Consider the following 26,382-nt stretch of genomic DNA (forward strand, 5'->3'; position numbering starts at 1 on the left):
GACCTCCTATAAACGAGTAGAGCATTTGATTGGTCTCTAAGCAAATCTGCGGGTCACCGCCCGATGCTTGCGTCGGCGGTTACGACGTCAGGAGATTGGAATAAAAACATATTGCAATATTTTTACGTTACATTACGTTTACCTTTGTGATGCCATCTTGGTCACTGCATCCTCGATAGTTAATATTACTACGATTGTCATACAGTTATCATGCCGTCCACAGTCATACCGTGCAATCATACCATCTTTTTGATTTCGTTGTCAATATACTGTCGCCGTGAGGCCGTCGTCATCACATACTTGTTGTGATCCCATTCTTCACTTGTACGAATTTATTGCGAATTTTGCACCAATTTTTGTCTTCATTTATAATATTAATTGGTATTCGGTAGAACAGTTTTCGTTCGTTGCTTTACTTTTTTAACTTCTTTCGGTATAGCATTGTTTTTTTTTTTTGGCTCAATTGTACGTAATTGGCAATATAATCATTCAACTAGCCACTAGGTCCTCGTTGATTTTCAATCGCGTTCTCCGAATGTGAGAAGCGTCACTTTTTGCCCAGCCTATCCTCTTTCTTAAGATGAAGACAAATTTCAGATAAAATTTCAACAGAATTTGAATACCCGCACTGTCAATTGTGGCATTCGCAACAATATGTTTTGCTATTCGGCGACTGATAACAGTCGACAAGAGCTGGCATGCGTAAAACGCACAATAAATAACCTAAATAAAATTATAGTGTAGTCGATGATCGCAAGATTGCTTACTGATAACACGATGTGCATTGTAAAATGTCCTCACATATAAATTTATTAAAGCTTTATCGCATTGTAACACAGCAGAGCATTAGATACGCTGCGAAAGCGCGACAACTGCGACATCGAGAAAAAAAGGAAGTTGCAAATAAAGATGCCCTTGTGCAGAACGTTATTTGCAAAGCCCGAGGAAACATGATGCTTTGCTGCTTTCTGAGTGGTGTGCCGATTTGAATTTTGACAATGATTAGTCCAAACAAGAAAAATTGACCTCAGCGTCTTCATTTCGTTTTGCCATTATATGTGGAAGCCAAGCTATCTTTGGCCAGAGATTAAAAATATACGAATGCCAGTTAGTTGGACAGAACCAAGACAATCTTGTTCGCCATATTTTGAAGATACTGAGATTCTTTTTTTCAATCTACCTAGTCACATAAGTAGTCCTAATTAATTAATCAACTCCTCAGCTATAATAGTTGAAAAGTGTCAACGAGGAAATTGTAGCGCTACATGAAAAACTCCTCATACAGCTTTCTGTTGCTCAAAACGTGCTACACAAAAGTGTTTTACGGAGCGGAAAGGCGCCCAAGAATACACGCAAAGTGCCTGGAGCTGCCAGTCGTGCGGAAATTTTGTGTGCATTGCGGGCACCTTTCTGGCTCCGAAAAACACTTTTATGTAGCACGTATTGAGCAACGAAAAGCTGTATTCGGAGTTTTTCATGTCACTATACAAGTTTCTCGTTCACACTTTTCCCCTGATTATAATGTTTGAGAAGTTGCTTATTCAGGAAAAGTTATCTAATTAGGCGCAACTAAAGATGTAGTTTGAGTACCCTCAAGTGACGACAAACAACATTAATATGATTATGTCCAGCTACGTCGCATTTGCATATATTGAATCTCTTGCAATGCTAGCAGGAGCACATTGCGCTGCTAAGCACGACGTCGCGGGATCGAATCCCGGCCATGGCGGCGGCATTTCAAAGGCGGCGAAATGCGAAAAAACCGGTGTACATAGATTAAGGTGCGCGTTAAAGAACCCCAGGCGGTCCAAATTTCGGGAGTCCCCCACTACGACGTGGCTCATAATCAAATCGTGGTTTCTGCACGTAAACTCCCGTAATTTAATTTAGCAAGGGGCACCCTGTTTTCATCATGCTAACATAGACCGGATTTTATTAGATGCAAATATATCTGTGCTAGTTCTGAGGATCAATTCATCTTCCTAACTTGAAGGTCATATCTTTTACTGCTCGTTTGGATTCGAATGACTTGGTTAGGGGAGGCATTGCCTTGGCACCCAGAACATTCATCAGTCAATTTAGTATATGAGGCGCCTATAGGCTGCTGCTTCAAGAATACTTGATATGTGTGCTGTCATTGCCTGGCATCGTAAATATGTCGTTCGCCTTTCTATGTACTCTGTCGTAAATCTAAGCCTTCAGTGCGCACAGGTGCGCAGTAGGTTAGGTTGTCTTGAAAAGTGCCGTACGCTAAGGCAATCAGCAAGCGTCATCAGAGGAAGCTTTCCAAATCGTCCTAATACAGTACAAGAAACGTAAAGGTACCTACGGCTGCTGTCAAAGTGAGTCTACGTGCTTGAACAATTACAATTGAAATTTTATTTACAAACACGAGAGGTTCATTGATATTTTTGTCATCATTTAAGTCATTCGAGTCACTCTTAAAGACAGAATGAAATTAGTCGTACGGGCATGTTCGCACGTTTTTTTTTACTCTACTGTACTTATACTAGCAGTCTTATCGACTGTGTATGGTAAATATCCCTATTTGTTCAAGCTAGTCCTCGCGTACTATGACTGCCTCTGAGTATTCATGGTAGACTTCCGAGGCCTTCCAAGTCTCGTATACGATAGCCTATTTCATCACTTAAACAATGTGGTCCTTGTAGGCGAAGGGTGTACCTAAACATTACATTTGCGTTTCGCATGATAACAGTAATCATTCCACTGAAGCCTGTACATTAGCGATTTTTTTCTACAATGCTTCCAATCAGTCAAAAACATTTCAGAATAATAATAGAGAGGAAGAGCAACTCTAGGCTAGAAACAATTTTCGCAACTTCAAAAGGAAACATGCGTTTGCATATACATTCTTAGCGGTATATTGAATCCGAACAGATACTATTAGCATCATTGCTTCTTATTATTGAATTTTTTTGACCGTGTAGCATAAGACACATTTCTATTGAGTTTATTACGTTTTGATCAATATTCCTCTAATATAAATTGAGAGCTCTAAGTAAAGCTTTTCGATTATTTTCCCTTATAAACAACGTATGGCAGGTGGATAAAAGCTTGGTTCCTCTATCAACGTTACGAACCGTGCCTGTTTTGCCTGCCTCTTGGGGCGCCTTGCATCAAAGCGCACTGGCAGGTCGTTATATAGGCAGGAACAAAGACGAGAATCGGACGCACCAGTAATGCTGCGCTTAATAACGTCAGTGACGTAACCAAGATGGAGTTCAGCGTTCTACTGCTCACATGAGCATTGTTCACACGCCACTGTAAGCACACTAGCGTTTCCACAGGACCCCTGCGTGTACTCGATATTTTGAGAGAAATGATCAGTTACTATAAAGATAAGCATGTATGGTTTGCACACACTCCTAATTCATTTTCTCAATGAGTATTTTCTTGGGCGTTAACTACGCCGCCGCCTTCCCGTCCGGTAATATCGTGAGTCATCAAAGTGCGTCCCCTGAAACGCCTTTGGCACTGCACGTTTGAATGACAACGTTGTAAGGTGCTTGGAAACTGACAGGACGCTGTTCCTTCCAACCAGCATGGGGCTACGACACGCTAACACGTTGCAGCTGCGTATATCTACCGTCACACGAGTCAAAGTGCAACATTTAACGGGACAGTAGATGAAGACGTTAAGTTAACTTGGTGGAAGAGTTTATCTCTCTACCACTCTATCACCGTTCCCTGCGTGCCAATAAGCGATTTTGGTGTGTCGAAAATTGCCTCCGATAGCCACGCTGCCACTGCACAATTTAAATAATTCACGTAACCACAGAGGACGTGACGTCATATCTCACGCCACATTGTGCTCTGCTGCTACTTCTGAGTGAGCCACTGCTCTCTGAACACGTATTGGCGGCGTTCCTCGAAGCGCCCGTGCCAGCTCGAGCTACACAAACGTTTCACACCTGTTTACACCCTACTCCCTCTCACGCTGCACGCAGTCTCCGTCTGCCGCCTTACCGGTAGCGCCATCCGCCCAGGACGTCGACGTTACATCAGAGAGGTACCGTAGTCCACAACAGGTGGCGTCACAGCAATCCCTCTTTCCGTGTAACTTTTTAGCTTACAAGAACTTTTTTCTCGTTGCAAATATATTTGCTGTTAAAAAAGCCTGCTCTTTGAATACAACTTGACGTTACACTTTGTTTTGTGTCTCTTGAACCTTCATAAGGCTATTAGATGATTTTGGTTAAGCATACGCAACTTATAGCATGCGCTATCGTGTAGCGTACGCAAAGCAGTGCACGTTTTCTACAACTGTAGTTGGGCGGCGATATCTTCAGACTTCAGAGGCCATATGCCTTTGTTGCGGCTATTTCCCGTCTGTAGCGATAAGTGGCGCTGACATCTCGAATGTTTCTTTCGTTAGGCTTCGACTGGTTCGAAACGAGAAGCGATCTCGATAACACCACGAGGTTACCCATAATAATCTGTCGTCGAAGCGGCCTGAGACTAAGCAAAAGCCTGTACACAGTCATTTGCTACGAACGAAGGATATTTACAAAACCAACGCCAAATTCAAATCGAAGCGGGCAGCCGGGACCACCGCCATGTTTCACGAAAACTCCGAAAACTACGCAAAAACGCTAACGCTAACTCGTTTGCGTTGCGTACGCCCGCTATGCCCGCTATTTCGTTTAGCGTTCAGCACATGCGCAGTGACGACCCACAATTTTTTAGTGTACGCAAAGGTATAGCGTACGCTATACTAAAGCTGTCTGTTAACGATGCGCCCTTCCATTGAAACTGCTACATTTCATAAGTGCGATAGCAATATCTGCTCCAGGAGTCCTAAAGAACAACGGCCACGGTATGGTAGCACGATTGCCCTGCGGTAACCTGTTCGACTACTGTGTAGTTTATTGGGAAAATCCGTTATTTAGAGGATGGCTAAGGCTGCTAATTTATCTACCCTTCTATCTGTCCTTATTACACATGGAACTTTGCCTAGGTTCTGTTACATACTCATTAGTCATTACTAATGTTTCATTAAAGGCCACTGTAGTTATTATGGGCCAGTGTACCTATGTGAGAGGAACTCTATTGCAAACATCACAATAAACTTCCGCAACTCGAGCTCAACTAATCTTTTTGAATGTGTCTGCTCGGATGTACTGAATTATCTATCTAAAAAAAAAACCTTGCATAGTCAGATACCTTTTTCCGCGCCACAGTGGATATCAAGCCATGTTTAGTTCAAGCTCCTTGCTTTTCATTTTTTCGAATTCACGCGGAATGAATGAAATTGAAGCCTAAAAAGCACACTTTAACATTCTAAGGTGTATCGGCTTTATACTTTAATCAGTGTTATTCTTTAGCGCCCGTACGGAGGACAAAAATCAACACAGCTTGATAAAGTTTGGAGGATTAAACTTGCGCGAATATGGATAAGCAATTTTAGAATGGTTTACACGTGTGATAATCAAAGAAGTAATGAACCATTTTGAACGAACGGGAACGGACAGTATTGGTGCATTGGCCAGACCTATAAATGAGGGAAAAATTGAAGGGAATTTACTGACCTGACTTCCATATTCATGGCTGCGTTGGCTGCACTGGTAGCTGGCACGATGACAGCCACGGGAAAAAGCGAAATTCATTTGTAGAAATGCTGAGATGATTGCCTGAGCTGGAGCTTGCGTTGCCTTTCTGCTATTCTATGCCGAAATGGAAGGTGGCAAATACGAATAAAGCGATGATGGTAGGGATATGCATGTAGATAATACCACCACACTGCGGCATCTCTAAACCGTTTGTCTAATGCATTATGCTAGCTCTACCCTTATAATCCCGACCCTACTCTTTGAATAAGTTCAGTCGTCCAAAAGTTCATGAACTAGTCATCAGCTATCGATGTGTGTGACAACCATCTGCTGTTCTCGCGTGTAAGAAAGACAAACGCAAGCATTGTGCGCAAATTTTACGAGTGATTATCAAACAGATTTTTGGTGTAAGAATAGCAGTGGTAACCTGAAGTCCAGTTGCCGCAATCCATTGTGGTGGAATGTAGTGAACCAGGCTACATGGAGGCAGATATTCTGCTTCAGCGATAACGTTCACGTCACACGGTTCAGCTGTGCTTGCCTTTGTAAGGCAACCCTGCGACAAACCACTTAACGCATGGTAATATCCCAAGTAAACGCAAGTTTTAGAATGCTGATTTGACACAAAAGCAATAATTACAGCCTGAAATCTAACTACAACATTCAGTACAAGCTGCAGTCCTGAAACAGTGGGCGGAATGTCCCCTCCAGTAACCCACATGAGCTGTTGCTCTTTGGGTAGCGTGTAATTTTATTGCGACTAGCATTCTAAGCTTGCTTCAAGAATTTTCTGATGTTCATATCTCTTTCTGCCTCGGTTTCGGAGGGTCTCTTACCGAATTCCCGCGAACTTGGGTCACTTGGTAGTCCATGGTCTGTTGAGTGGAGCATCGGGGGCTGCTGAGCTGAGGCAATGCCATTCAAAAGAGACAGGGAGTGATCATTTACGTACATAAAAGAGGAAATGTCGGCCTCAACTATAGCTTGCCCTGGCCTGCTATTCTAAGCCGTGGAAAATGGATGGGAAGGAAAAGTCTTGCGAATAATGGTGATTGTGTGGAAAGGCGGCACACATATACAGGGCCTTAATATTGTGGCATCTCTAGAGCAGTACGTCTAGCCCAGTGACTTGTACAAATTATATAGCGGCACTTACAATCAAGGCTACACTCTTTGCAATAAAGCAAGGACCCAAAAGAAAATCTTGTGATAGCGGCCACCTATCGGCCCAATACGAACCGTCAGACTTACTTGGGTTAATGGCTACGTCCCAATGGATACGTATCGCTCTTCACTGAAGCTCTCCTGGCGCAAACTGTGGCCACTGGGTATGGGCCTCCTTTTGATGACCTATCTTCGTACCCATCTCAAGATTACCGTTAATGGTAATGCACATCACATTGAGGCAGTAATTGACAGCACATATTGCTAACTTTGAAAGGACATATTTATGGGGCCAACGCTCCAGTGGGTTTCCTCTCTCGGCCTTCCCTGTGAACACTCTGGACCAGCTAGCTGCGCCTCCACGAGGCCTGTGCAAGGTCTCGTAATTGCATTGCGGAGAGCGAATGCGCTCACACACGCATTATTGGACAGCTGTGGTCATCTACCACATATTTTTTCTTCTGTACACGCTGCGCCATCTAATGGCGGTGAGTAAAAGTTGGCGAGTGACTGCTCATATACATTCTCGATGCGCTGGTGCGTGCGAAGGCTAATTGTTTCCTCTCATACCCACAAACAGAGACACATTCTCAGTAAACCACATTGGGGAGAAGTTCATCGAAAAGTGGCGCAAACCAAGGGCATTGATGGCGCAGCTCGCTAAAGCTTTTGCGTGGAAGGCTTCCCCTGGAAACAGGCACTTACCCAGTGCATGTGTGCCGTAGCCTACTAATGTGTAACGTTGCTGCCTTTGAGAAACTTTGTGACGTGACTTCTAAACCGCCCACTATAGTACAAGTTCTAAATTTGTTCTAATGGTATACTTGGCGTCTCCAAACTGCCAATCGCGAAATCGGCTGGTAAAGATGAAGCCGGGCTGTTCTATCATTGCATTGCTCCTAAGCCACGCGTCTTCGCACTTATTCGCACTGCACACGCAGTGCGAACCGTGCACGCCGCAGGTTTGATTGCCCCAATCATCGCAGAAAATAACGGATCTTTACGTCGTTATAGAGTCACTAATTGCCAGTGACAATTACCTATTCATCAAAGATGTCATCAAAGCTGTTTGTTGAGGAGCGGGAAACACCTACGGGGACACACCTAGTGGCCAAAGTTGATATAAAAATGTTTAAGAAGAGCGCAGGAGAAATTGCTGATGCCTTTACTCGGTTCAATACATAGCAGTCAACATTGTGGAAGCTGCGCAAGAAGTTCAGCCAAAAAAAGTTATCACTCCGCGCGCTCCATTCATGTTTCTCTGCTTGCCAGCAGCATTCGCTCCCATGGTCAAGTAAGTAAGTCTCTTCGCTTCGGGTCACAAATAAAAAACCCGGAAAGAACAACAAAAATAAAAATAATCTCAAATAACGTATTGACACCTGTATACGACGGTGTGTTTGTTTCTAAGGATTAAAACATGTCTCGTTCCATACTGAGCCTATATAAAAACAGTTGCGCCCAACTGTGGTGAAACGACATCGAACTGTATGCAAGTGCGAACGAAGCCACTCTCAGAAATCTCTCCAGCTTTCAGAAATTTGACTGTTATGCATCGAACGGAGCGTAGTGCTCAAAGCAGACGTGAAAGAGAGAGAGAGAGAAAGCTCTTCATTGAAAAAGCAGAGTGTTTAGCCAGCGTATTTTCACCTACATGGTACACTGCAGGGAGTGGGACTAAGGAGAAGAAAGGCTCTAGAAGAACGAGGGCAGAAGAAAAAGGGGAAAAATGCAGGTTGTTTGATGTTATCAGCAGTAAAGTGAAAACAGATTCGTAGAGAAGCGGTAGAAAATCATGCCAAACATCAGTCCCACATCTTAATTCAGCAATGTCGGCGTCAAAGTTGTCCCCTGAAGACCGGTACAGAGGTACACAGTGCCACATACCCAGTGACCCAGGTTTGTCCGAGGGCTTGTTTCGAACCCTGTACAAAACCCGATGTGCTACTCAAGTGAATCATGGACTACCCAGAAGCCTATGTTTGCGATAAAACGGCTAGACTAGACACGTACAGACAGACAGACAGACAGACAGACAGACAGACATACAGACAGACAGACAGACAGACAGACAGACAGACAGACAGACAGACAGACGGACGGACGGACGGACGGACGGACGCACGGACGGACGGACGGACGGACGGACGGACGGACAGACAGACAGACAGACAGACAGACAGACAGACAGACAGACAGACCGGTTTAATTCTAATCGCATGAACGCTACCATTGGTCGTCAATTTGGATCGGCCGGTGACTTTGCACGTTTTGGCAGCTATTCCAGGGTCGCGTAGAGAGAAAGCGTAAGCCTCTAGAAGTGCAAGGGTATGGATCCGCCACTTCCGTCCTGCTATCAATAAGCGGTGGAAGTGGAGTTGGTGCACTGGCTGCGTCGGCCAGTGCACTTTCACTTTGAAATTCGAGCAATGTGGTTATTGCGCATCCACAGACAGAAGGTGACGGAAAGCAGTGTGGTGGGTGAACATTGTTAAAAGTGTAAAGCCCTATCTACCTTGATTTCGCTGCCTGCTCCAAATTCGCAACAATCCGGCCACACCTATCCCGTCCAACTGAACGTCTAGGCAGATTCTGCGCGTTGCCGAACCACACCTGCTTTTCCTGCATATTGCCCCACTTCTTGCTGACAGCACCGTCAGCAAATGTGTTGTGTGCGCAAACGGATAGTGCATAATGCTTTGACAAGGGTGAGTAATTTCTCAAATGTTACATTGTATAGAAAGAGAGGCTTACAATGAACATAATAGCGTTATAGATTGCAGTTGGTACTATGATGAGTCAGTCATCTGATTCTTTATAAACGTACGTCACGATATAATGAGGCTGCAGTCCGTTCATTTGCATCTGCGCAATGGTTGCAGTCTTTACGTATTTCCGCAAAAAATGTGCCTGCTCCATGATGTTTTTTCTTCGTGCAGACCTAGCATCAAAGTTCCGGTGGAAAACGCCCCCACGATGACGTACGATCCACATAAGCCTATGTCACCCGACTTCCTCAACTACTTCCTTCGCATTACTCGCAAAAACGGATATCATTGCGTTATTCCCGTAAGAGTGTTTCTTTTTATACTCTAATGTTCGTTTCGCTGTGTACCTACACTGTGGTGGCGAGCTATAGCGCCCGAACTAATACCGACGGGCTTTGCCTGCCTTTACGTTATTCGTTATTTCTGATGCTTGCAACTTCCGACATCCCGAGCGGATCATTTCATGAAGCATACGTGATAGATGTGAAAGATAAAAAATACATTTTTCGCCGGCAGACTATGTGATTTGTTAGGTCCCTTTCTCAGTCCCACTTTGTCATCCTTTCTCTCGCAGTTAAAGAAAGAAAAGATCTAAGAAAGAATGTACCGGCTCCTGAGCAGCTTCGCGTTACGCACTATTGCTCACTTCCTCAAATCAGTAAACATTATTTCCCTTTCATTCCTAAAAAAGGAGACACAGCTAAGAGCTCTAAGTGCATGACGAACTCCATGCGCTCTTTTACAGCCAACAATATGTGTATCGAAGATTATGTTTCCAAACATACATTCCACTAATACTGAATGATATAATACTATGACTGCCACAAAAAATTGTAGTGATATATTTCGCTAGCAAATACCGAAAGGTTTGCGAAACGGACATGAACACGAAACACATGCTGTACTTACAGTAAAGAGAAACAGTGACATAGTATAAATGCTAATAAGAGTGCACAACAGGAGGCATATACTTCGTGCTGGCATATTAGGCACGAATTTTCACACGGACATCACATGCAGCTTTACTCACGTGCATTGAGGTTCTGGCAGATCATTTTAACGGCGGTGCTTATGCCACACAAAGTGCTAAAGTCAGCTTTGGCGAAGACAATAAGAGAGGGCGTTGTGGAGATTAGGAATTCTGCTGTAGTTCGAAGCTGTAGTGTATCCTTGGCAGGGCGGTTGAAACGCGGAGCCCATGAAGTAAGGCTCACGGCTGGGGGCGCGCCGCCTCCCCCCCCCCCCCCCCCCCAAAGAGATCCGGTGCCCCCGAGAGCGGGGCATCGGATATGCCGGATCGGTACACTACAACAGAAACACAGCAACAAGAAACACACTGGGCGTGGGGCGATCGCCTAACCACGTTCAGAGACCTCACCCAACACTAAAGACTTGAAAGACGCACATTCCCGCCACCGCACGATAAATTGACCAGGAACGAGGCCGTAACATTACGCTTGCTACAGACACACACCTACCCTAGCCCCGCTATCTTACACCACTGCTATCCGAGTCTGTATCCAACAGACGCGTGTAAAGCATGCGGACACAGAGCAACGCTGCCACACATGCTCTGGGAGTGTGCCGGCAACAACGGTAATCAAAGCAGCTCCGTTGGCGACGCGTCCAGAATCGTGGCTGTTGCCAGAGTAGGAGAAGGCTCGAGCTCCGTTCTTCCCGACGCCGCCCCGGATGCGGGAGCCGCCGGGGACCTTCTCCGTAGGCGTCGCCGCCGCTGGGAGGCGGCTATCAGAAGTTCAGAGCTGGCAGACCAGCTCTGGGCCGTCCGGCAAGCCAAAGATGCCGCTCGAGTCCAAGAACTTCGAGCCGTCACCTGAGGCCACCACATCAAGAACTGCCGGACTATTCTTTACTAAAGTTTCTTCTTCTTCTTCTATTACTTCCTTGATGGAGGACGAATCGTAGATGGAGGTCTATTTCTCAGAATGCGAAGGCGACCAGCGCAGTACCCTAACAATGTTGGGCGCGGTGTGGCGCTAACAGTCGACACAAACCGAAACTAATGTTGTAACATCACCTCTCCCGTAATTATTAACGTCACCTCTCCCTGAGTGAAGCTACTGGACTTTGTTGGATCGTTTATGAAACTGAGTACTTAGAGACTCGCAATGTCCTATAGGTGAAATGCAGAACCTGTATAAGCTATACAATGAATACCGTTTGTTAGAAGAGACGTACCATTGCAGAACAAAGTAAATGCATAATTTTAAACGTTTCTTAGAAGACCCGTACCGTTACTGAACAATGTAAGTGCATAATTTTAAATAAAATACAATAGAAATGAAGCCCTCTACAACCAGTAGTACCTTGTTAACCTTAAAAAGAAAATGTGACAATACGACACATTAAACACCTTAACCCTCAATGCGTTTCGTGTACTTGAAACATCCTTATACATATAAAAGACCAGTACTTTCTGCTGCAGAAAGTAGTTAAGGATCTTGATTTTGCAGAAGGCCTCAAAGGATCCACAATAACGTGTCTCCTAATGTCGTGTGGTGTGTGTGCGTGTATGTTGTAGAGGGGTAATTGCCGAATTGGTTTTCTAATTGTTGGGATCCCGCTCAGCGAAGGGGAGCTCGTAACAGCGAATGGGAGCTCGCAACAGCGAAGGGGAGCTTGTTCTTGGTGCTTTTGTTGGTCGTCTTAGCTGCATTTATTCCTATTATTCAGCGTCATCCTTTAACGAACCTTCCGAGTCTCGGCGCCGTTTTGGGGAACCGGGTTTTTGAGTGTCCTTGTTGTTGGTCGGGGGGTTGTGTCGTTCATGGCATTCTTTGGTCCTGTTAGATGTTATCCAACGCATGATGCGTAGTTTGAGGGGCATTCATGCTTGGGATTTAGACCTTGTATCCTGCATTTGTGAAATACAGGAAGGCTAGGGTTCGGGCAGACATCGGGCCAGTGCCCTATTTTAGCTAAACCTTTTACACGTTTGGATTGTATTTTTATATAAGAAACATGTCACCTCCATCTCCTCACGATACACTTCCCTGGGAAGGATTTTGCCGTAGAAGGTAGTAAAATATGTCTCTAATTCCGCGAGCATTATTGCGTGTATGATATGTACTTCATGATTTCATGTTTCTAAGTGGTTTTTCATTATTCCGCTCAAGACCATGTGTAGCTCATTTGAGTGCTACTGCTCAGGCTGCTACATCAGCGTTTAGATGGTGCACTTTGCCGTTGAGACGGATTGAGGTTAAGTTACCGACCTATACCAACCTTTCATGTTCTAGTGTCGATACAATGAAGGTAATAAATGTTGGTTTTCCGCGTAACAGAAAATTTTCACCACTGACCTATCCTCCGCTCACTTCGAGAACTGTTTCGGCTAATAGGAGGAATGGGAAATGTCGTATGATGACTCCTTTGTGCCATCTGAGAGTCACTTTAAAATCCTCTTTAGATAGACGTGGCGGCTTCTCGTAGATTGATTTCTTACAAGGGACTTGATGCCGCAATCTGACGCTCATTGCAGTCGAATGGCCCGTGGTCGCCAGAATGGCGGAGCTGGAATTCCATTATTCTTGGTAATACTTTCAGTCATGCTCAGAGTCCGTTTTCCACGCAGGTGCATTCGACGATGTTGCTTGTCATCGTAGCTGCACTCGAACCCCGCATACTCGACATCGGGCCACTTCGCACGTTCGTCGCAGGTGGCGGCGTTTTCACAGGCACTTGCTGCCCGTTGTGCTAGGGACAGTTCTAATTAAGTTTCACAGTAAATATTTGATGTATTTTCAAAGCGTCTGGTGTACCCTGGTTCTGCGGAAGTTGAGTCATGAGTTTGTATCCGCTTGTTCTATGTATCGTCCCAAAAAACAGCTTCCTAAAGCGTTTCTTGTATGAGCGCAATCAGACTCCGTCAGCATTACTGTGAGAAGCATAACATTTGAACCTTGAGTCTCCCGCGTGTATTTGCCAAAGACAGAATAAGAGCACAGGAACATCATTTTGGCAAACATTAGTGAGTGTTAGTGCAGCGCTGTTGAAAAAAACTTTTTTTGTAGCACCATTTGCTTGACACTGCTGACAAAACATGGATTGTATGCTCTAATAAATTTGTAAAGCGAGTGAACGCTTCGCCAATGTCTGCCAAGCGTCGTCATAATCCTGTCCTTGTTCTGCCATCGTTATTAGGTCACCGTCTTCATCACCATCTAATATTTTGGCATTGTCAGCACATCAGCATTGTAACTTTCATGAAACTGTCGTCACGCCGTTCTCGTTACCCATGTTCTACCTCAGGCTCTCCTCATTCTAACACAAGCGTCGTCGTTATACGCGATTTGCAGGAGCTAGCAATAGAAGTCCACGTGTTGAACTCATTTGCATGTAAACGACTTAGACCCACTCAGTGTGGTACACGCTCTATTAATTGAACGAGCCTGCAGAACAGAGATGAAAATAAATAGTAAATGACCCACACATCTGCTCCATCTATATGTTAGCGTACCAGCCACATTAGCGCAAATATATGTTGCATCCGTTCCTGTGCACTACTTGCGCCATCTGCAGCTCTTGAAATACCTCGCGATTCTAATTCTGCACAATCTCTGCCTCTTTTTTCTGTAGTATGGCTGGAAGCTCGCAGACAAGGCCGCATATATACACGACACGTTGAGACCACCCTTGTACGATGGCTGGACATTTCGAGTGTTTTTTTACGCTATGGATCCGTGAGTATAATATAAGGCTGCACATATTTGTGTATTGCGCACGATAAAGGGCAAAACCGAACTGATTAGTAGAAACGCCTCATTAGTATTCGTTTATATTTAGGAAATATAGTCATATTCTGCCCACATAAGCCTTGTCAGGCAACGAATGCAACTAAGGAGGCAAAAAAAAAATCTGTTATTCTTGATATTTCTGATACGAACATTGTCTGAATGCTGAACAGCCTGCTGTATCACCGAAAGGTCAACAACGTGCTCGTACTTGCTTGCCCTTGTATTGAATGATAAACCGTGTGTTTCGCAGCTAGAGCGCCACTATTATTACAGCGGTACTATTCGGTCAATAATGTCACTACGTACACATTATACAGTTCTCATTTTACAAATATTGGACAATTGTGTTTAGGTCTGCGCTTTTGCCTTGCGGAGAGCGCATAAATCGGTCTGTGCAAATAAACGTATGCATGTGTACTCCAATGTTGCGTCGCTGTGAAACTACACCAGGAAGGTGGCGGCGTCATGTCTTAGACGCAAGCACACCAGTACTGCACCTAACATACCTTTATGTTGGTTCATGCCACCAAGCACACTGGGCGGACGCTGTAAAATGTGTAAGTTGATAGGTCACCTAATTTCGCGATGTCACAATTTGCCCAACTCAGCTTGCCTTAACCTGGCTCTTCCGCAGAGGGAAAAATTCAGCTCATAACAAGGCAACAATAATATTAGCCATGAGATGGTTCCGAGAATTACAACCTTTCACTGGATTCAGTTGATTATTCATACAGCACTTATTGGCAGTCAAGAATAGGGCTCCCAACCATTTCACCTTTTCATTAGTACAGCCAATACCCTCATCTAAAATTCCAAGTCTACACTGTCATGTCATAGCCTTTCTTTAGAAAGCGATTCTTTTAATACATTCTAGTCTTTCCCATGGCTTCCTGCTTGCTGGGTGCTAGGTGTTTTGGGACATCCGTGGTTTGGGCAGATATGTTTGCGGATATATATAAGAAGAATATATTAAACTGCCAAAGCAGTGGCGTATTTGAGGTTGGGGTTGGTGAACAGGTACGCAGATAATATTAGCAATACTTATGTCTTTGCTTCTTCTATAAACCTTGGCATTGCTTGGCGGCTACACCAATGTGCTCATTGCATGGTGAACTATATTAACCACTTTCTGGGATATACTTTATTCTCTTTGACTTACGCAATTAGCATGCGCGGATTTGTTTTTAGACAATCCTGTACAATGCGCATGTTCCATTGCATTTCATGAACTTGCAACTTCACATCAGCTCCTAAATATTTATAATAACACACCCTCTCCCTAACGTAATGATTTACATTTCGGGGATGAATAACTTTTGAACGGTTTCTTTTTGCCATTCGACATGTGTTACTTTGAAAGGGGCCGTTCAAGGCAATTATTCCAAAATTGGTATGGGCCAGTGCGACATCAGTGGTAAACAGTACCTAAATGATGCCCCAGACGTGTCAGTCTTTGCACCGTATGTGTCATCACCATTCTTACCTCAACCAGCATGAACATAGTGTGACTAGAAAGGACTCAGCGTGAAAACTGAATGGCAGAAGTTTATTGTTTTATTGAACGAAGTTACGTCCACAAAAACAAGAGACACTCAAAGCACAATGACAGTGCCGAACAAAATCAGCGATCGTCCAAATCTGATTGAGGGTCAAGCGCACCAGCTTTTATGCATTAGTCATCGAAGCTTCGAGAGTAATCGCTGGTACCCGCGTGTCTTCCAGCGAGTGCTATACAGTTCCCGTCGCTCATACAATGATATTGTACAGGTTTTGGTGACAACAAACAACGGATGGAGCCATTGATAATACACGGGAAACATCCCAACATGCAGCCGCGCCCTGCGCTGAGAGATAACGTTGTCCATTTTCTAGCATTTTCCAGCCCGTGAGAAGCGGTCACCCAAGAACGATAAACAAGCCCAAGTGCCAATGCCCCCCTCCCAGAAAGCATCGCGCTGAGGCAACAAACATAAAAGACAGAAAAGCAAAAGCATACTTATTATAAAGGGACAAAACAACAAAGAAACCAAGTTCAAAGCAACAAAGACCAAAGAAAGCAAGTTCAAAGTACAGCTATGCAAATTTCCAAAGTTCATTAGCGCTTGTAGAATGGCTGAAGTCGCACAACATGAACTATTTGTGGTCACAAGCGGGGCCGCTTTTATTGGGAAATGCCATCTGGCACGACCTCATAGTCGAGTGCGCCAATGCGTTGGATGATCTTGTAGAGCCAGAAATAGCGGTGTAAAAGTTTCTCGCTAAGCCCTCATCTGCTTATCGGGGTACAAATCTAAACGAGGTCGCTGCGCTTGTACCCGACGTAGCGTCATCGAAGATTCTAGTATCGGCTGTGGGTATCTTGCTAATTCTTGATGCGCAGGTGGGCGAGCTGTAAGGCTTCTTTGACGTGCTGCACATGGGCTGCGACGTCGAGATTCTCTTCGTCGGTGACGTATGACTGCGTTGGCGTCGAGAGTCGTCGTAGGGTTCCTGCCGTAAAACAGCTTGAAAGGCGTGATCTTCGGAGTTTCTCGCACCGCCGTGTTGTAACTGCAGGTTAAGCATCGCAGGATGGCCTCCCACTTCTTGTGTTCGACGTCGACGTACGTTGCAAGCATGTTGGCGATGGTCCCGGTCAGGGGCTCCGTAAAACCATTCGTCAGCGGGTGGTAGGCAGTTGGCCTAGCAAAACGGTTTGAGTCAGCTCAGTAGTCAAGGCCATCCCTCTGTCGTTGAGGAGGACTTCGGGGGCACCATATTGCAGCAGGATGTTCTGGACAAAGAATTCAGCAACTCCGGCAGCACTACCTGTAGGGAGAGCTTTCGTTTCAGCGTAATGGGTATGGTAGTCGGCAGCCACGACGATTGACTTGTTTCCTGATGTTCACCTCGAAAAGGGCCCCAACAAATCTCGATGTGCTGAAACGGCCAGCAAGGAGGCTTGATCGGCTGTAGAAGTCCCATCGGCCTCGTCGGTGGTGCCTTGGTTTGCTAGCAGTCTCGACATGTCTCGACGTAACGGGCGACAGGTGCGGCAAATAGTACTCCTCTTGTATTCTTCCAAGCGTACGGCGAAACCCGAGTTGCTGGGCTGTCCCATCTCTGTACAGGGTGTGCAGCATTTCTGACTAGAGTTCTGCGGGTTCTTCATCACCAGGACGTCCTTTCGTCTCAAAAGTGAAGATAATCCGCGCCTAAATACCATCGACACATCGTCGGTCTTTCCTTGGAAGTACTGAGCAAAGTTTCTCAGTGATGGCTCATCTCCCTGTGGGAATGCAAATTCATCGCTAGTTATTGTACCTATAAATTCGTCCCTATCTTATTCATTGGGGCTCGGCGGGTCCACGGGAGCGCAAGACAGGCAGTCAGCATCAGAGTGTTTTAGTCCGCACCTGCAGATGACAGTGATGTCATATTTTTAGTCAGAGGCTCCAGTGCCCCGGGCGTCCAGAAGGGCCCTTTAAATTCACCAGCCAACTTAACGCGTGATGGTCGCTGATGACTTTGAATGGCCTGCCATACAGGGAACGGCGGAATTTCAGTGTAGCCTATGTGATGGACAGGCAGTTCTTTTCGGTTGAAAAATAGTTGCCCTCCGCTATTGAACGCGACTGGCTGGCGCATGTTATCAGCCGTTCAAGTGCATCTTTCTTCTGGACTATGATGGAACCTAGGCCTAGGCTACTGGCGTCAGTATAGATTTCTGTATCCGCGTCCACGTCGAAGTGCGCTACTACGGGTGACTACCGCATGCTGCATACCTTGAGTTTTCAATATGCGTTGGCTGTCGGCCACTTGAACTCGACATCGTATTTATTGACATGTGTCAGCGGCAGAGTGATGCATCAAAAGACATTCACAAAGATCTTGTAGCAGGCACACACGCCAAGGAATCAACGCACTGCGTCGCGGTCGAAGCCGTCTTCTAAGGGTCGGGACAGACTCCAGATTTGCTGAAGACGTGGGCCGGGATCAAGAGCTCATCATAAGCGCAGCCCCACATTTCCAGCTTCAGAGTGAGCCTTGATCACTTGATTACCTCTAGTACTGCCGCAAGCCACCTAAAGTGACCATACATTTCCGGCGAAGACGACGACGCCATCCAAGTAAACAAGACAGGTCTGCCACTTTCATCCTTCTAACACTCTGTCCCTCACGCGCTGGAACGTTGCAGGCGCTTAGCACAGACCAAATGACATGACCTTGAGGTCACAGAGGTCATCTGTCATGATGTAGGCGGTCTATTCGCGATCCCGCTCGTGAACTTCTATTTGCCAGTAGCCAGTGTTGATACCTATCAACGAAAAGTATTTACCGTTGCAGAGCCGAACCCATTCACCGTTGATCTGTCCTAATTCGTGGTCTTGTTCGGTCGGCGACAATCGACGCCGAAACGCAGGTTCCCGTCCTGCTTCTTAACCAAGACTACAGGAGATGCCCAGGGGCTTTTCAACGGCCGGATAAAGTTGTCGAGCCGGATTTTGAATTGTTCGCTAATAGCTTCCTATTCTCGCATGGAAACTCGCTAAGTGTCCTGGTGGACATATGGCGCAAGCTTCGGGTATTGTGCGATGCAACTGGTGTTTGTCGGATCCTCCATGACGCGGAAAAGTAGTCTGTGCATCGTCGGGGAGGAACCCTAAGCAGTTGCAGCTTACTCATGAGGGGGGGGGGGGGGGGGGGGGGCTTGGATTTATGTCGAAGTCTGGTTCGGAACTCTGTTCGCCTGAGTAAATACGGCACAATCCGAGTGCACGAACGCTTTGCTCGTTCCCACAATTTCCTCGATGTATGCAATCGTCGTGCCCTGGTTGTTGTGCTGGAACTCCTTGCTGAAGTTTGTCAGCATCACTCTCTCTTGCTTCCGTCTGTTCGAGCAATCCCTCTTTCGACCCAAATTTCACAGTTGAGCAATTGACATTGGTTGCCCTTGATGATGCCTTCTACGTCACGGATGTCTCGTTCCCGACGGAATTCACAATGGTGGAAGGAGGCGCGAAGCTGACTTAGTCCTCAAAAACAATGCAAGACGTCTCCGTCGCTATGGCTTGATTATTGGACAGCGTTATCAAGTTTGACGTCAGGCCGACGAATGCGTCGGTTTGTCTGAGGAAGTCCATGCCGAGAATTACGTCTCACGAGCACTGTTGCAGGACAACGAATGTCGCAGGTTAGGTCTGGTCATGAACTGTAGTTATTGCCATGCAGATTCCGGCCGGTTTTACGAGGTGTCTTTCAGCTGTCCAAATTTGATGGCCCTCCCATGCAGCCTTGGCTTTCTTCAACTTTGCGCTGAATAACCCACTGATCATGGTATAGTCTGCTCCAGTGTACAAGCATGGTGACTTCAAGACCATAGAGATGGACGTCAAGGTCTGCAGGTATTTGTCTTGCGTTGCAGTTAGGTCTTGGTATCAGATCACGGCTGGTTCGTCGCGTCGTCGGCTCGTCTTTTGTTGGCGTGTTCTTGGCTCCCAAGCTTCGTCGTGAGGGCAGCGTCTCGTTTCAGCATCGTCCAAATTGATCTTGAAGCGTCACCGTTGACGGCGAAGGGTTTTCTTCATTCTAATTCCAGCTACCACACCGCCATCAGTTGCTGCTTTTTTGTTTTACGTATGTGATCTTACGGACAGGACCCGGGCTAGGATAGTGTATGGTCGGTGCAGCGGCGACAGATGGCATCCTGGCGACGGCGAACGCGAAGCACGTGGGGTCTTCACTATGTTGAAGCGAGGTAGTCAGTGATGCAACATGACCGCTCCCCAAGCTGGTGACGTGGTGCTTTGACGGCGAAGCCTCGCAGTCCCAAGTCGCGGCAAGAGCACCAGCGGTGGTAGCAGCAGCTGGAGCATGCCATACATTTGGCTTCCTTTTGTAGCTGCGCTAGGCGGACCGGAGGACAAACTGGTGGCTGCGGTGGTGAACAGCGGAACCACGACGCTACCGCGGTTTGGCGCGAAAGAAGAGCCTGACAGTGGGATACGGCGACGTAAGGCATCGCTTCCGGCTGAGGCCGCAGCAAGTGGGGGCTCTATGTGACTGGTGAATATCCTCGCCGATGGCTTCAGCAATAGATGCTACTTGGGGCTGCATCGAAGTGATCAACTTATGAAGCTCGTGTAGTAAGCGCAGTTGTCTGTGCCCAGTGATTAAACTCCGGTATAGTATGTTGTGTTGGTGCAGTGGTGTAATTGTCTGCTCCTTATTTCCAGTGTTTTCTAGATGTTGGTGGCCTCGTGAAGAAATTTTCCGACGGTCTTCGGTGAGCTCGGTATCATTCCAGCGAAAAGTTTTTGCCGCGAGTGCCGAAAGAGAGGCGAAAGCTTACAAGCGGGTAAATTCTAGAGGGTGGAACCGACGAGGAAATTTATACGGTGAACCGTTGCCAGGGGTGCTGCAGCGCTATTCTCGATAAAGTCAGTCTTGACAATAATTCGTCCATCCTTCGTGTATTAGGGGAATACCAATGCAGCGCGGTCGCATGGATGTTCCTCGCTGCGTTTCGCTGATAGTGGTGCTCAGTACATCACCGATGACAGTGCTGTGTGCATCTATCTATTGGCAGTCAATATTGTTAATGCCTCTCAGCGCTGCGCGAAACCATGCCGTGATGAACTCGAGAACATGGCTGCAGCAGCAATAACCCGTCTCATCGCTTCCAGTGGCAGACCGAGTCAATATCACGGTATAGACCTGTTCACCTACCTGACTGACACAGTGTTTCAGCGTAACTTTCGACTTTCCAAAACGTCAGTGCGCTGACTGTGTAATGAGTTAGCCGAAGACCTACATCTGCGGACACAGTGTGGCAGCAAACTAGGCTTTCCGAGCAAATCGTTGGGACTGGGCTGGGACGCAATAGTTCGTGCGATCGCATTGGCAACCTCCGGCTTCAAGCGCTGTGCGTGCATCGCGAACCTGGGCCATGCCCAGTCCAGTGGCGTCATCGGAATACTCGGACACTTACAAGAACCTGGGTTTCAACACGGACCGACAAACCTGCGAAGTGTTCACATTATATTGGAAGGCTCAGAATGGAAATCGGGCTGCCTACAGGTGCAATAGGTGCCGAAAGCAGTTGTGGCAACCCACTCCGTGCCACTTCACTGAACGGGCTGAAAGGCGAAGAATGTTACTTGGCATCAACACAGACCACCTCGGCCGTCGACCTCTCTACGCGGCAAGTGATTTGACTCACGTACTGCGTGAGCAAAAGCATAAGTTTGGCCCTGAGCAATAGTGCTATTGACGAGTACTGTCTTATCTATGTCTAAGTACTATCCAGGTCGCTGGATGCCGGGCAACAAATTTCCGCCGAGCGCCAAGAATTACGGCGGCGTTGCAGATCGTGGACCATGCGTTTTCGGCATGGTCTGCGATACCAGGGAGGAGCTGCGACTTTTCAGGATCGACCGACAAAATTCGGCGACGCTAGGCCCCATTTCTGCAGCCAATGTTCAGCTGGAGACCATTATTCACAGAAAGAGTTGTCTGCTCACAACTATATCCAAAATTTTGTGGTGTCTAACTGGACGAGTATGAATCTGCATTGGGAGACAGTCAATCACAGCTTGAATTTTGTGGACCGGATCGCGGACACACACATGCCAAAATAGAAAGTTATTGTCAAAAAGTGAAACTGCACCTCGTTAGTGGCGGGTACAGGGTAACTGCCCCACTCCTGCAGTCTCAACTGACACGAATGTGGTAGTTAGTTTATGGACACGTGCTCTGCACATACTCTTTCTCGCGTTTTTTAGAAGCCTTGGATTGGTCGGGGCTGCACAGTATGAAGACTGGTTCTTGCTGTTGTTAGAAGCAATCGTTCGGCGCTTTCCAGTATGAAGATGCATCACAATGTAAAAGAAAATCAAGCACATTTGTCTAGCCCCTTACTTGTATGGTTGTTTTTTGGTACTCCTGCGTGCTTACACTGTAAGTGCGTGGCAAACCACTTCTACGCTAGACAGCGCCCACTTCGTCTCGCAGTCTTGAATTTATTGTGAGGAACGAGCGATCTATTGAATACCCAGTGTGAAAACCAGGCGCGCACAAATCCGCGATCGGAAATGCGAGTGCAAGCAGCACCATTTCTGCGCAGAGGAAAGAGAAGGAACCACGAGTGATCTGTTGAAAGCCCAGTGCGAAAGTCAGGCACACACCAATCAGTGCTCGGAAGTGCGAGCGCAAGCACGTAACGAGGCACGCCAGTCTAATGCACCGGGAAAAGGAGGAGAGTGTGTCATCGTTATTAAATTAGAAATTAGTCTAATAAACATGCCGTGTACAGTCGCAATCTTTTTGAGCGTGAACATGGGAGCGCGTGACTTTCCATACTACCACCGCAGTTAAGCGGCGCCTCACAATATCTGTGCGCATGCGCGATGGGAGCAGCTTCCCTTCGCGCGCATCACGTTATCGGAGCGCTCGCTTGTCGTCTGCTAGCTGTTTTTTGTTTCCTCGGCGGTGACCGAATTATCACTGTAAGCAAAATCGAGATGCTTCCAGTTTAAATGGTGTGTTGCTCATTCTTAGCGTTACGCTAATTACCTGGAAACCGTTACCTAGTTTTCTTTTTCTTTTCTCCAAGCTTTTTTGTCGCACAATGCCGAAAACAAGCTAGGAAACGCAAACGTCTGAACATTTATTTTGTGCATTTTTCACAAAAGAATGAAAGACGTAGAAAAGTAACAGCTGTAAACTGGAATTACTCACCGTTTCATATTCTTTATTATTTTGTCATATTCGCTTTTGCAGCAACAACTGCTGCCATTGTAGGCGGTAGGGAAGAGTACAGGGCGGACAGAAAGTTACTTGCTCTAAGATGATCCCACTCTTGGCAAACAGCTACCAAAAAGAAAGCATATTTAGAGCCAGAGAACAAGGACAGAAGAGAGGCGACACCCCCCCCCCTCCCCCCCGCGAACCTTCTGTTCTTGTTCGCTGGCGCAAAATATGCTTTCCAAGTCAGTTTACCAACACGCCCAACAAATGACAAGGCTACCCACAGCTCATCCGCTCATGCCGAATGAAAAGAGTGTCGCATCATGGCTGCTTTTATGCAGCCCCATACATTTTCGCAGACGTTCATGTCAGTGCCCTTGGCCGGCCAGGAGAGCAGATGGACCCTACGAGTTTCTAGGTGCTCTGTCACAATTTTCACAGTGTGCGCCGGCGCAAGGTCATGCTGGAACACACAATCAGCATTTGGGAAAGCAGCGTGGGCACAAGGAAGGAGCAAGTTGTCCAAGATTTCGCTCCAGAAGCTCTGCGAACTACGAGTGCCCTCGACGCGGTGTAGATGCCCGAGATCATGTCTTGACAGCGCGCCCAACGCGTTCACACAGGTGCGTCCGCTCGCCGCGACTCCCTGCAGATTGGCTGGCTCGTAACTGCATAGAAATTATATTCAATTTAGTTCTTTACACAAAATAAAGTCCGTTCAGAAAGTTTTCTTACCGTGTCACTATTACGCGCCACAGCTGCGCGCATTGATTTTGTAGTGTTTTAAAAGTCGACATGACTCGTCCGAGACGATTACTCGGCCCCGCTCATCGGAAGTCGACAAAGCCTGAGCTTTGTTCGAAGCGGTGAGAACGGGATTTTGTGCAGCCACATAACTTCTCCATCCAGCACTCCTGAGGCGTCCCCGTATGGTAACAACGGAGGTATCCACATCGAGTAGATCCCGCTCTTCCCTCGCGGACTGAAAGGGATTCTCCACTATTCCAGCTACCATAAGCGCGTCTTCATCGGTCGTTGCCCCTGCCCGACACCTGTGTGGGGCGTCAGAAAAGTGCCTTTCCTTCCTGAATGCTTGGATTATCCTATTGACACTCTTCAGCGGCTTCTGCACCAATGCGCCGAAGGAGCACTGAGAATATCCCTTCAGCGAAAGTTTTACTATTTTCCACATCTCGTCTTCACCAACACGGGCCATGCTGAGGTTGCTCAGATCAATGCGGTAATGTGAACGAACATATACCTTCCTCGAACAGAGGGGTGGTCACCGTTACGCCCACAAGTATAGTACGCATGCGTCGCAAAAGCATAGCTGCACACCAACAATGAACTTGGGAACGTCGGCAAAAAATAATAGTGTTTCAAGTTTATTCATTCATCATGTTGAATGTTATTTCAAGTTCAACATTGTTAGCCCTGTCGAAGCGTATGGCTCCCTTCTTGCGGTGCGTGTGCAGCAGACGAGACGCGCGTGCTTGTGTGGCGCAATGCGTGCGAAGGTAGAATTCTCACACGCCAGACGCACTGCGCATGCGCACTGCTTCTCGGCGCCACCGCTAAACTGCTCTGGCAGTACGGAAAGCCACGCGCTCCCTTGTTCGCCCTTAAAAAGATCACGACTGTACAGCCCTCAGCACGGCTTAACACGAACGCTCCGCAGCATGGCCTGGACCAGCTTAGGCTGACACCAGCGCTGCGAAGTATTGTGCTCTGAAGTATTGAAGTATTTGACTGCTTGACTTGTCTTTCGCTTGTGCCTGACAGGCGGGGAGAGTGCGCTCACGTGACATGTTCTTCTCGCCACGTTTCGCTCGTGGGTGCGGTCTCGCGCGCGTTCAGAAAACATGTTGCGGTTTGCTTATCTCGGCAAGGCGAAATGGCGGGCGACTAAAGATGCCTCGAAGAGGACCGAGAGAACAACGCCTCGCTATGGTTTACATGGCTCGCACAATGTCTCAACGAGAAATAGCCGCTGCAGTAGAGCGGCCCGTTTCCACCGGTAATGGAATTGTCCGCGCATTCAGAGATGAAGACCGGATAGATGATTCTGCTCGTGCAGTTCAGGAGCGGGCAACAACCACAGAAGATGTTCTCTTTGTCGCTGCATTGGTCGACGACCCCTTCCTCACCGTACGCGAAATACGCGATGAACTTGGTCTGCACGTTAGTGAGGACACTGAGCGCAGAAGGCTGCATGAAACTGTCATGCAAAGCCGGGTCGCCGTGAAGAACCCAGTATTTGACGCGTCTCATCGCCACCAGAGACTCCAGTTCACGCAAGAGCACGAGGACTGGACACCGGAAGACTGGAGACACGGGGTTTTCACTGATGAATTAACTTTTTGTACTAGGTGGCACCAAGACCAGAAACCTTGGCGTCTTGATCATTTCCGGTAAGTCCCTTTTATCCCCATTTTATGCCCATACGGTACGGACAGCACGTCAATTTTTTTTTATGTCCGACAAGCGGTTCGTCTGGGACGTGTGCACAAGCCGACACACAGCCGTCAACATGTGAGGTGCGGTCAGCCACCACGGCCAGGAGCCAATCCACAGATTTCCAGGCCGTGTGACAGCTGATGCCTACGTGGAAACATTGGAGTATGTGCTCATGCCTTACGTACTGTATGGGACCTTCCCGGCGGGATTCTTCTGGTTTCAGCACAACCGCGCCCGCGTCCACAATGCGCGAGCTGCGAATAACTTTGTAGATGAACTGCAGCTTCAGCGCAGCTTCAGCGCAGCTTCAGCGCAGCTTCAGTAACCGAGCGGCAGTCCCGATCTAAACTTAATCGAAAATGTTTAGGGAATGATGAAGTTCAGGCTTTCGAGGCCCTCGGGCTCGAATTGAACCACGGCGAACCAGCTCTGCGTGGCCACGAAACAAGAATCGAAGCTCCTGCGGGCGAGCAGCGAGGTGGTGGACGCGCTCTACAATTTGCTGCCTGAGTGAACCGCTCAGGCAGCAAATTGTATATTGGCAGCTCATTCCGCCATGTGCCTGAGCACATGGCGGAAGCACGCGCTTCTAGACTGTCATGCAGGGAGATGGTACATTGTACCGTGTCGTTTTTTGTGTGTTATCAATGCTTTAGCGGCGGACAACTGTTTAAGCCATTATTTCTCGTGCAAACCTGGAATGCTTTGTCCTTATTCTGTAGTTATGCTTACAAACAGCATGTTTAAAAGTTTAGTTTTATTCCCAACGCTGGCCAGCAAAAAAGATGAGGCCAGAAAGCTGCTGTATCATGCACCCGGCAAGCCATGCACCGCCCCTTCAGACAATTCTATACATGTGGTTCATCTACATATAGCCGCCACTGAGCGACATTCATGCGGTGTCACTCGTACTAAATTGTGACGCAGCCATGCTTCGTG

General features: G+C 47.0%; 1 protein-coding gene across 2 annotated transcripts in view; it reads left to right on the forward strand.

Moving 5' to 3' along the window:
* Positions 1–2,201: 2,201 nt before the first annotated feature.
* LOC129385710 (uncharacterized) overlaps positions 2,202–26,382 on the forward strand; it is a 95,765-nt gene continuing 71,584 nt past the window's right edge. Inside the window, exons 1-3 of one of the 2 annotated variants that reach the window (XM_055072698.2) lie at positions 2,202–2,342; positions 9,674–9,803; positions 14,102–14,205. In XM_055072698.2, coding sequence (XP_054928673.1) covers positions 9,711–9,803; positions 14,102–14,205 — 197 coding nt within the window. In that variant the 5' untranslated portion in view covers positions 2,202–2,342; positions 9,674–9,710. The remainder of the gene's footprint in view (positions 2,343–9,673; positions 9,804–14,101; positions 14,206–26,382) is intronic. The other variant, XM_055072699.2, reaches the window with a different exon arrangement.

The sequence above is a fragment of the Dermacentor andersoni genome, chromosome 7 (assembly GCF_023375885.2).
Source record: "Dermacentor andersoni chromosome 7, qqDerAnde1_hic_scaffold, whole genome shotgun sequence".
NCBI classification, from domain to species: domain Eukaryota; kingdom Metazoa; phylum Arthropoda; class Arachnida; order Ixodida; family Ixodidae; genus Dermacentor; species Dermacentor andersoni.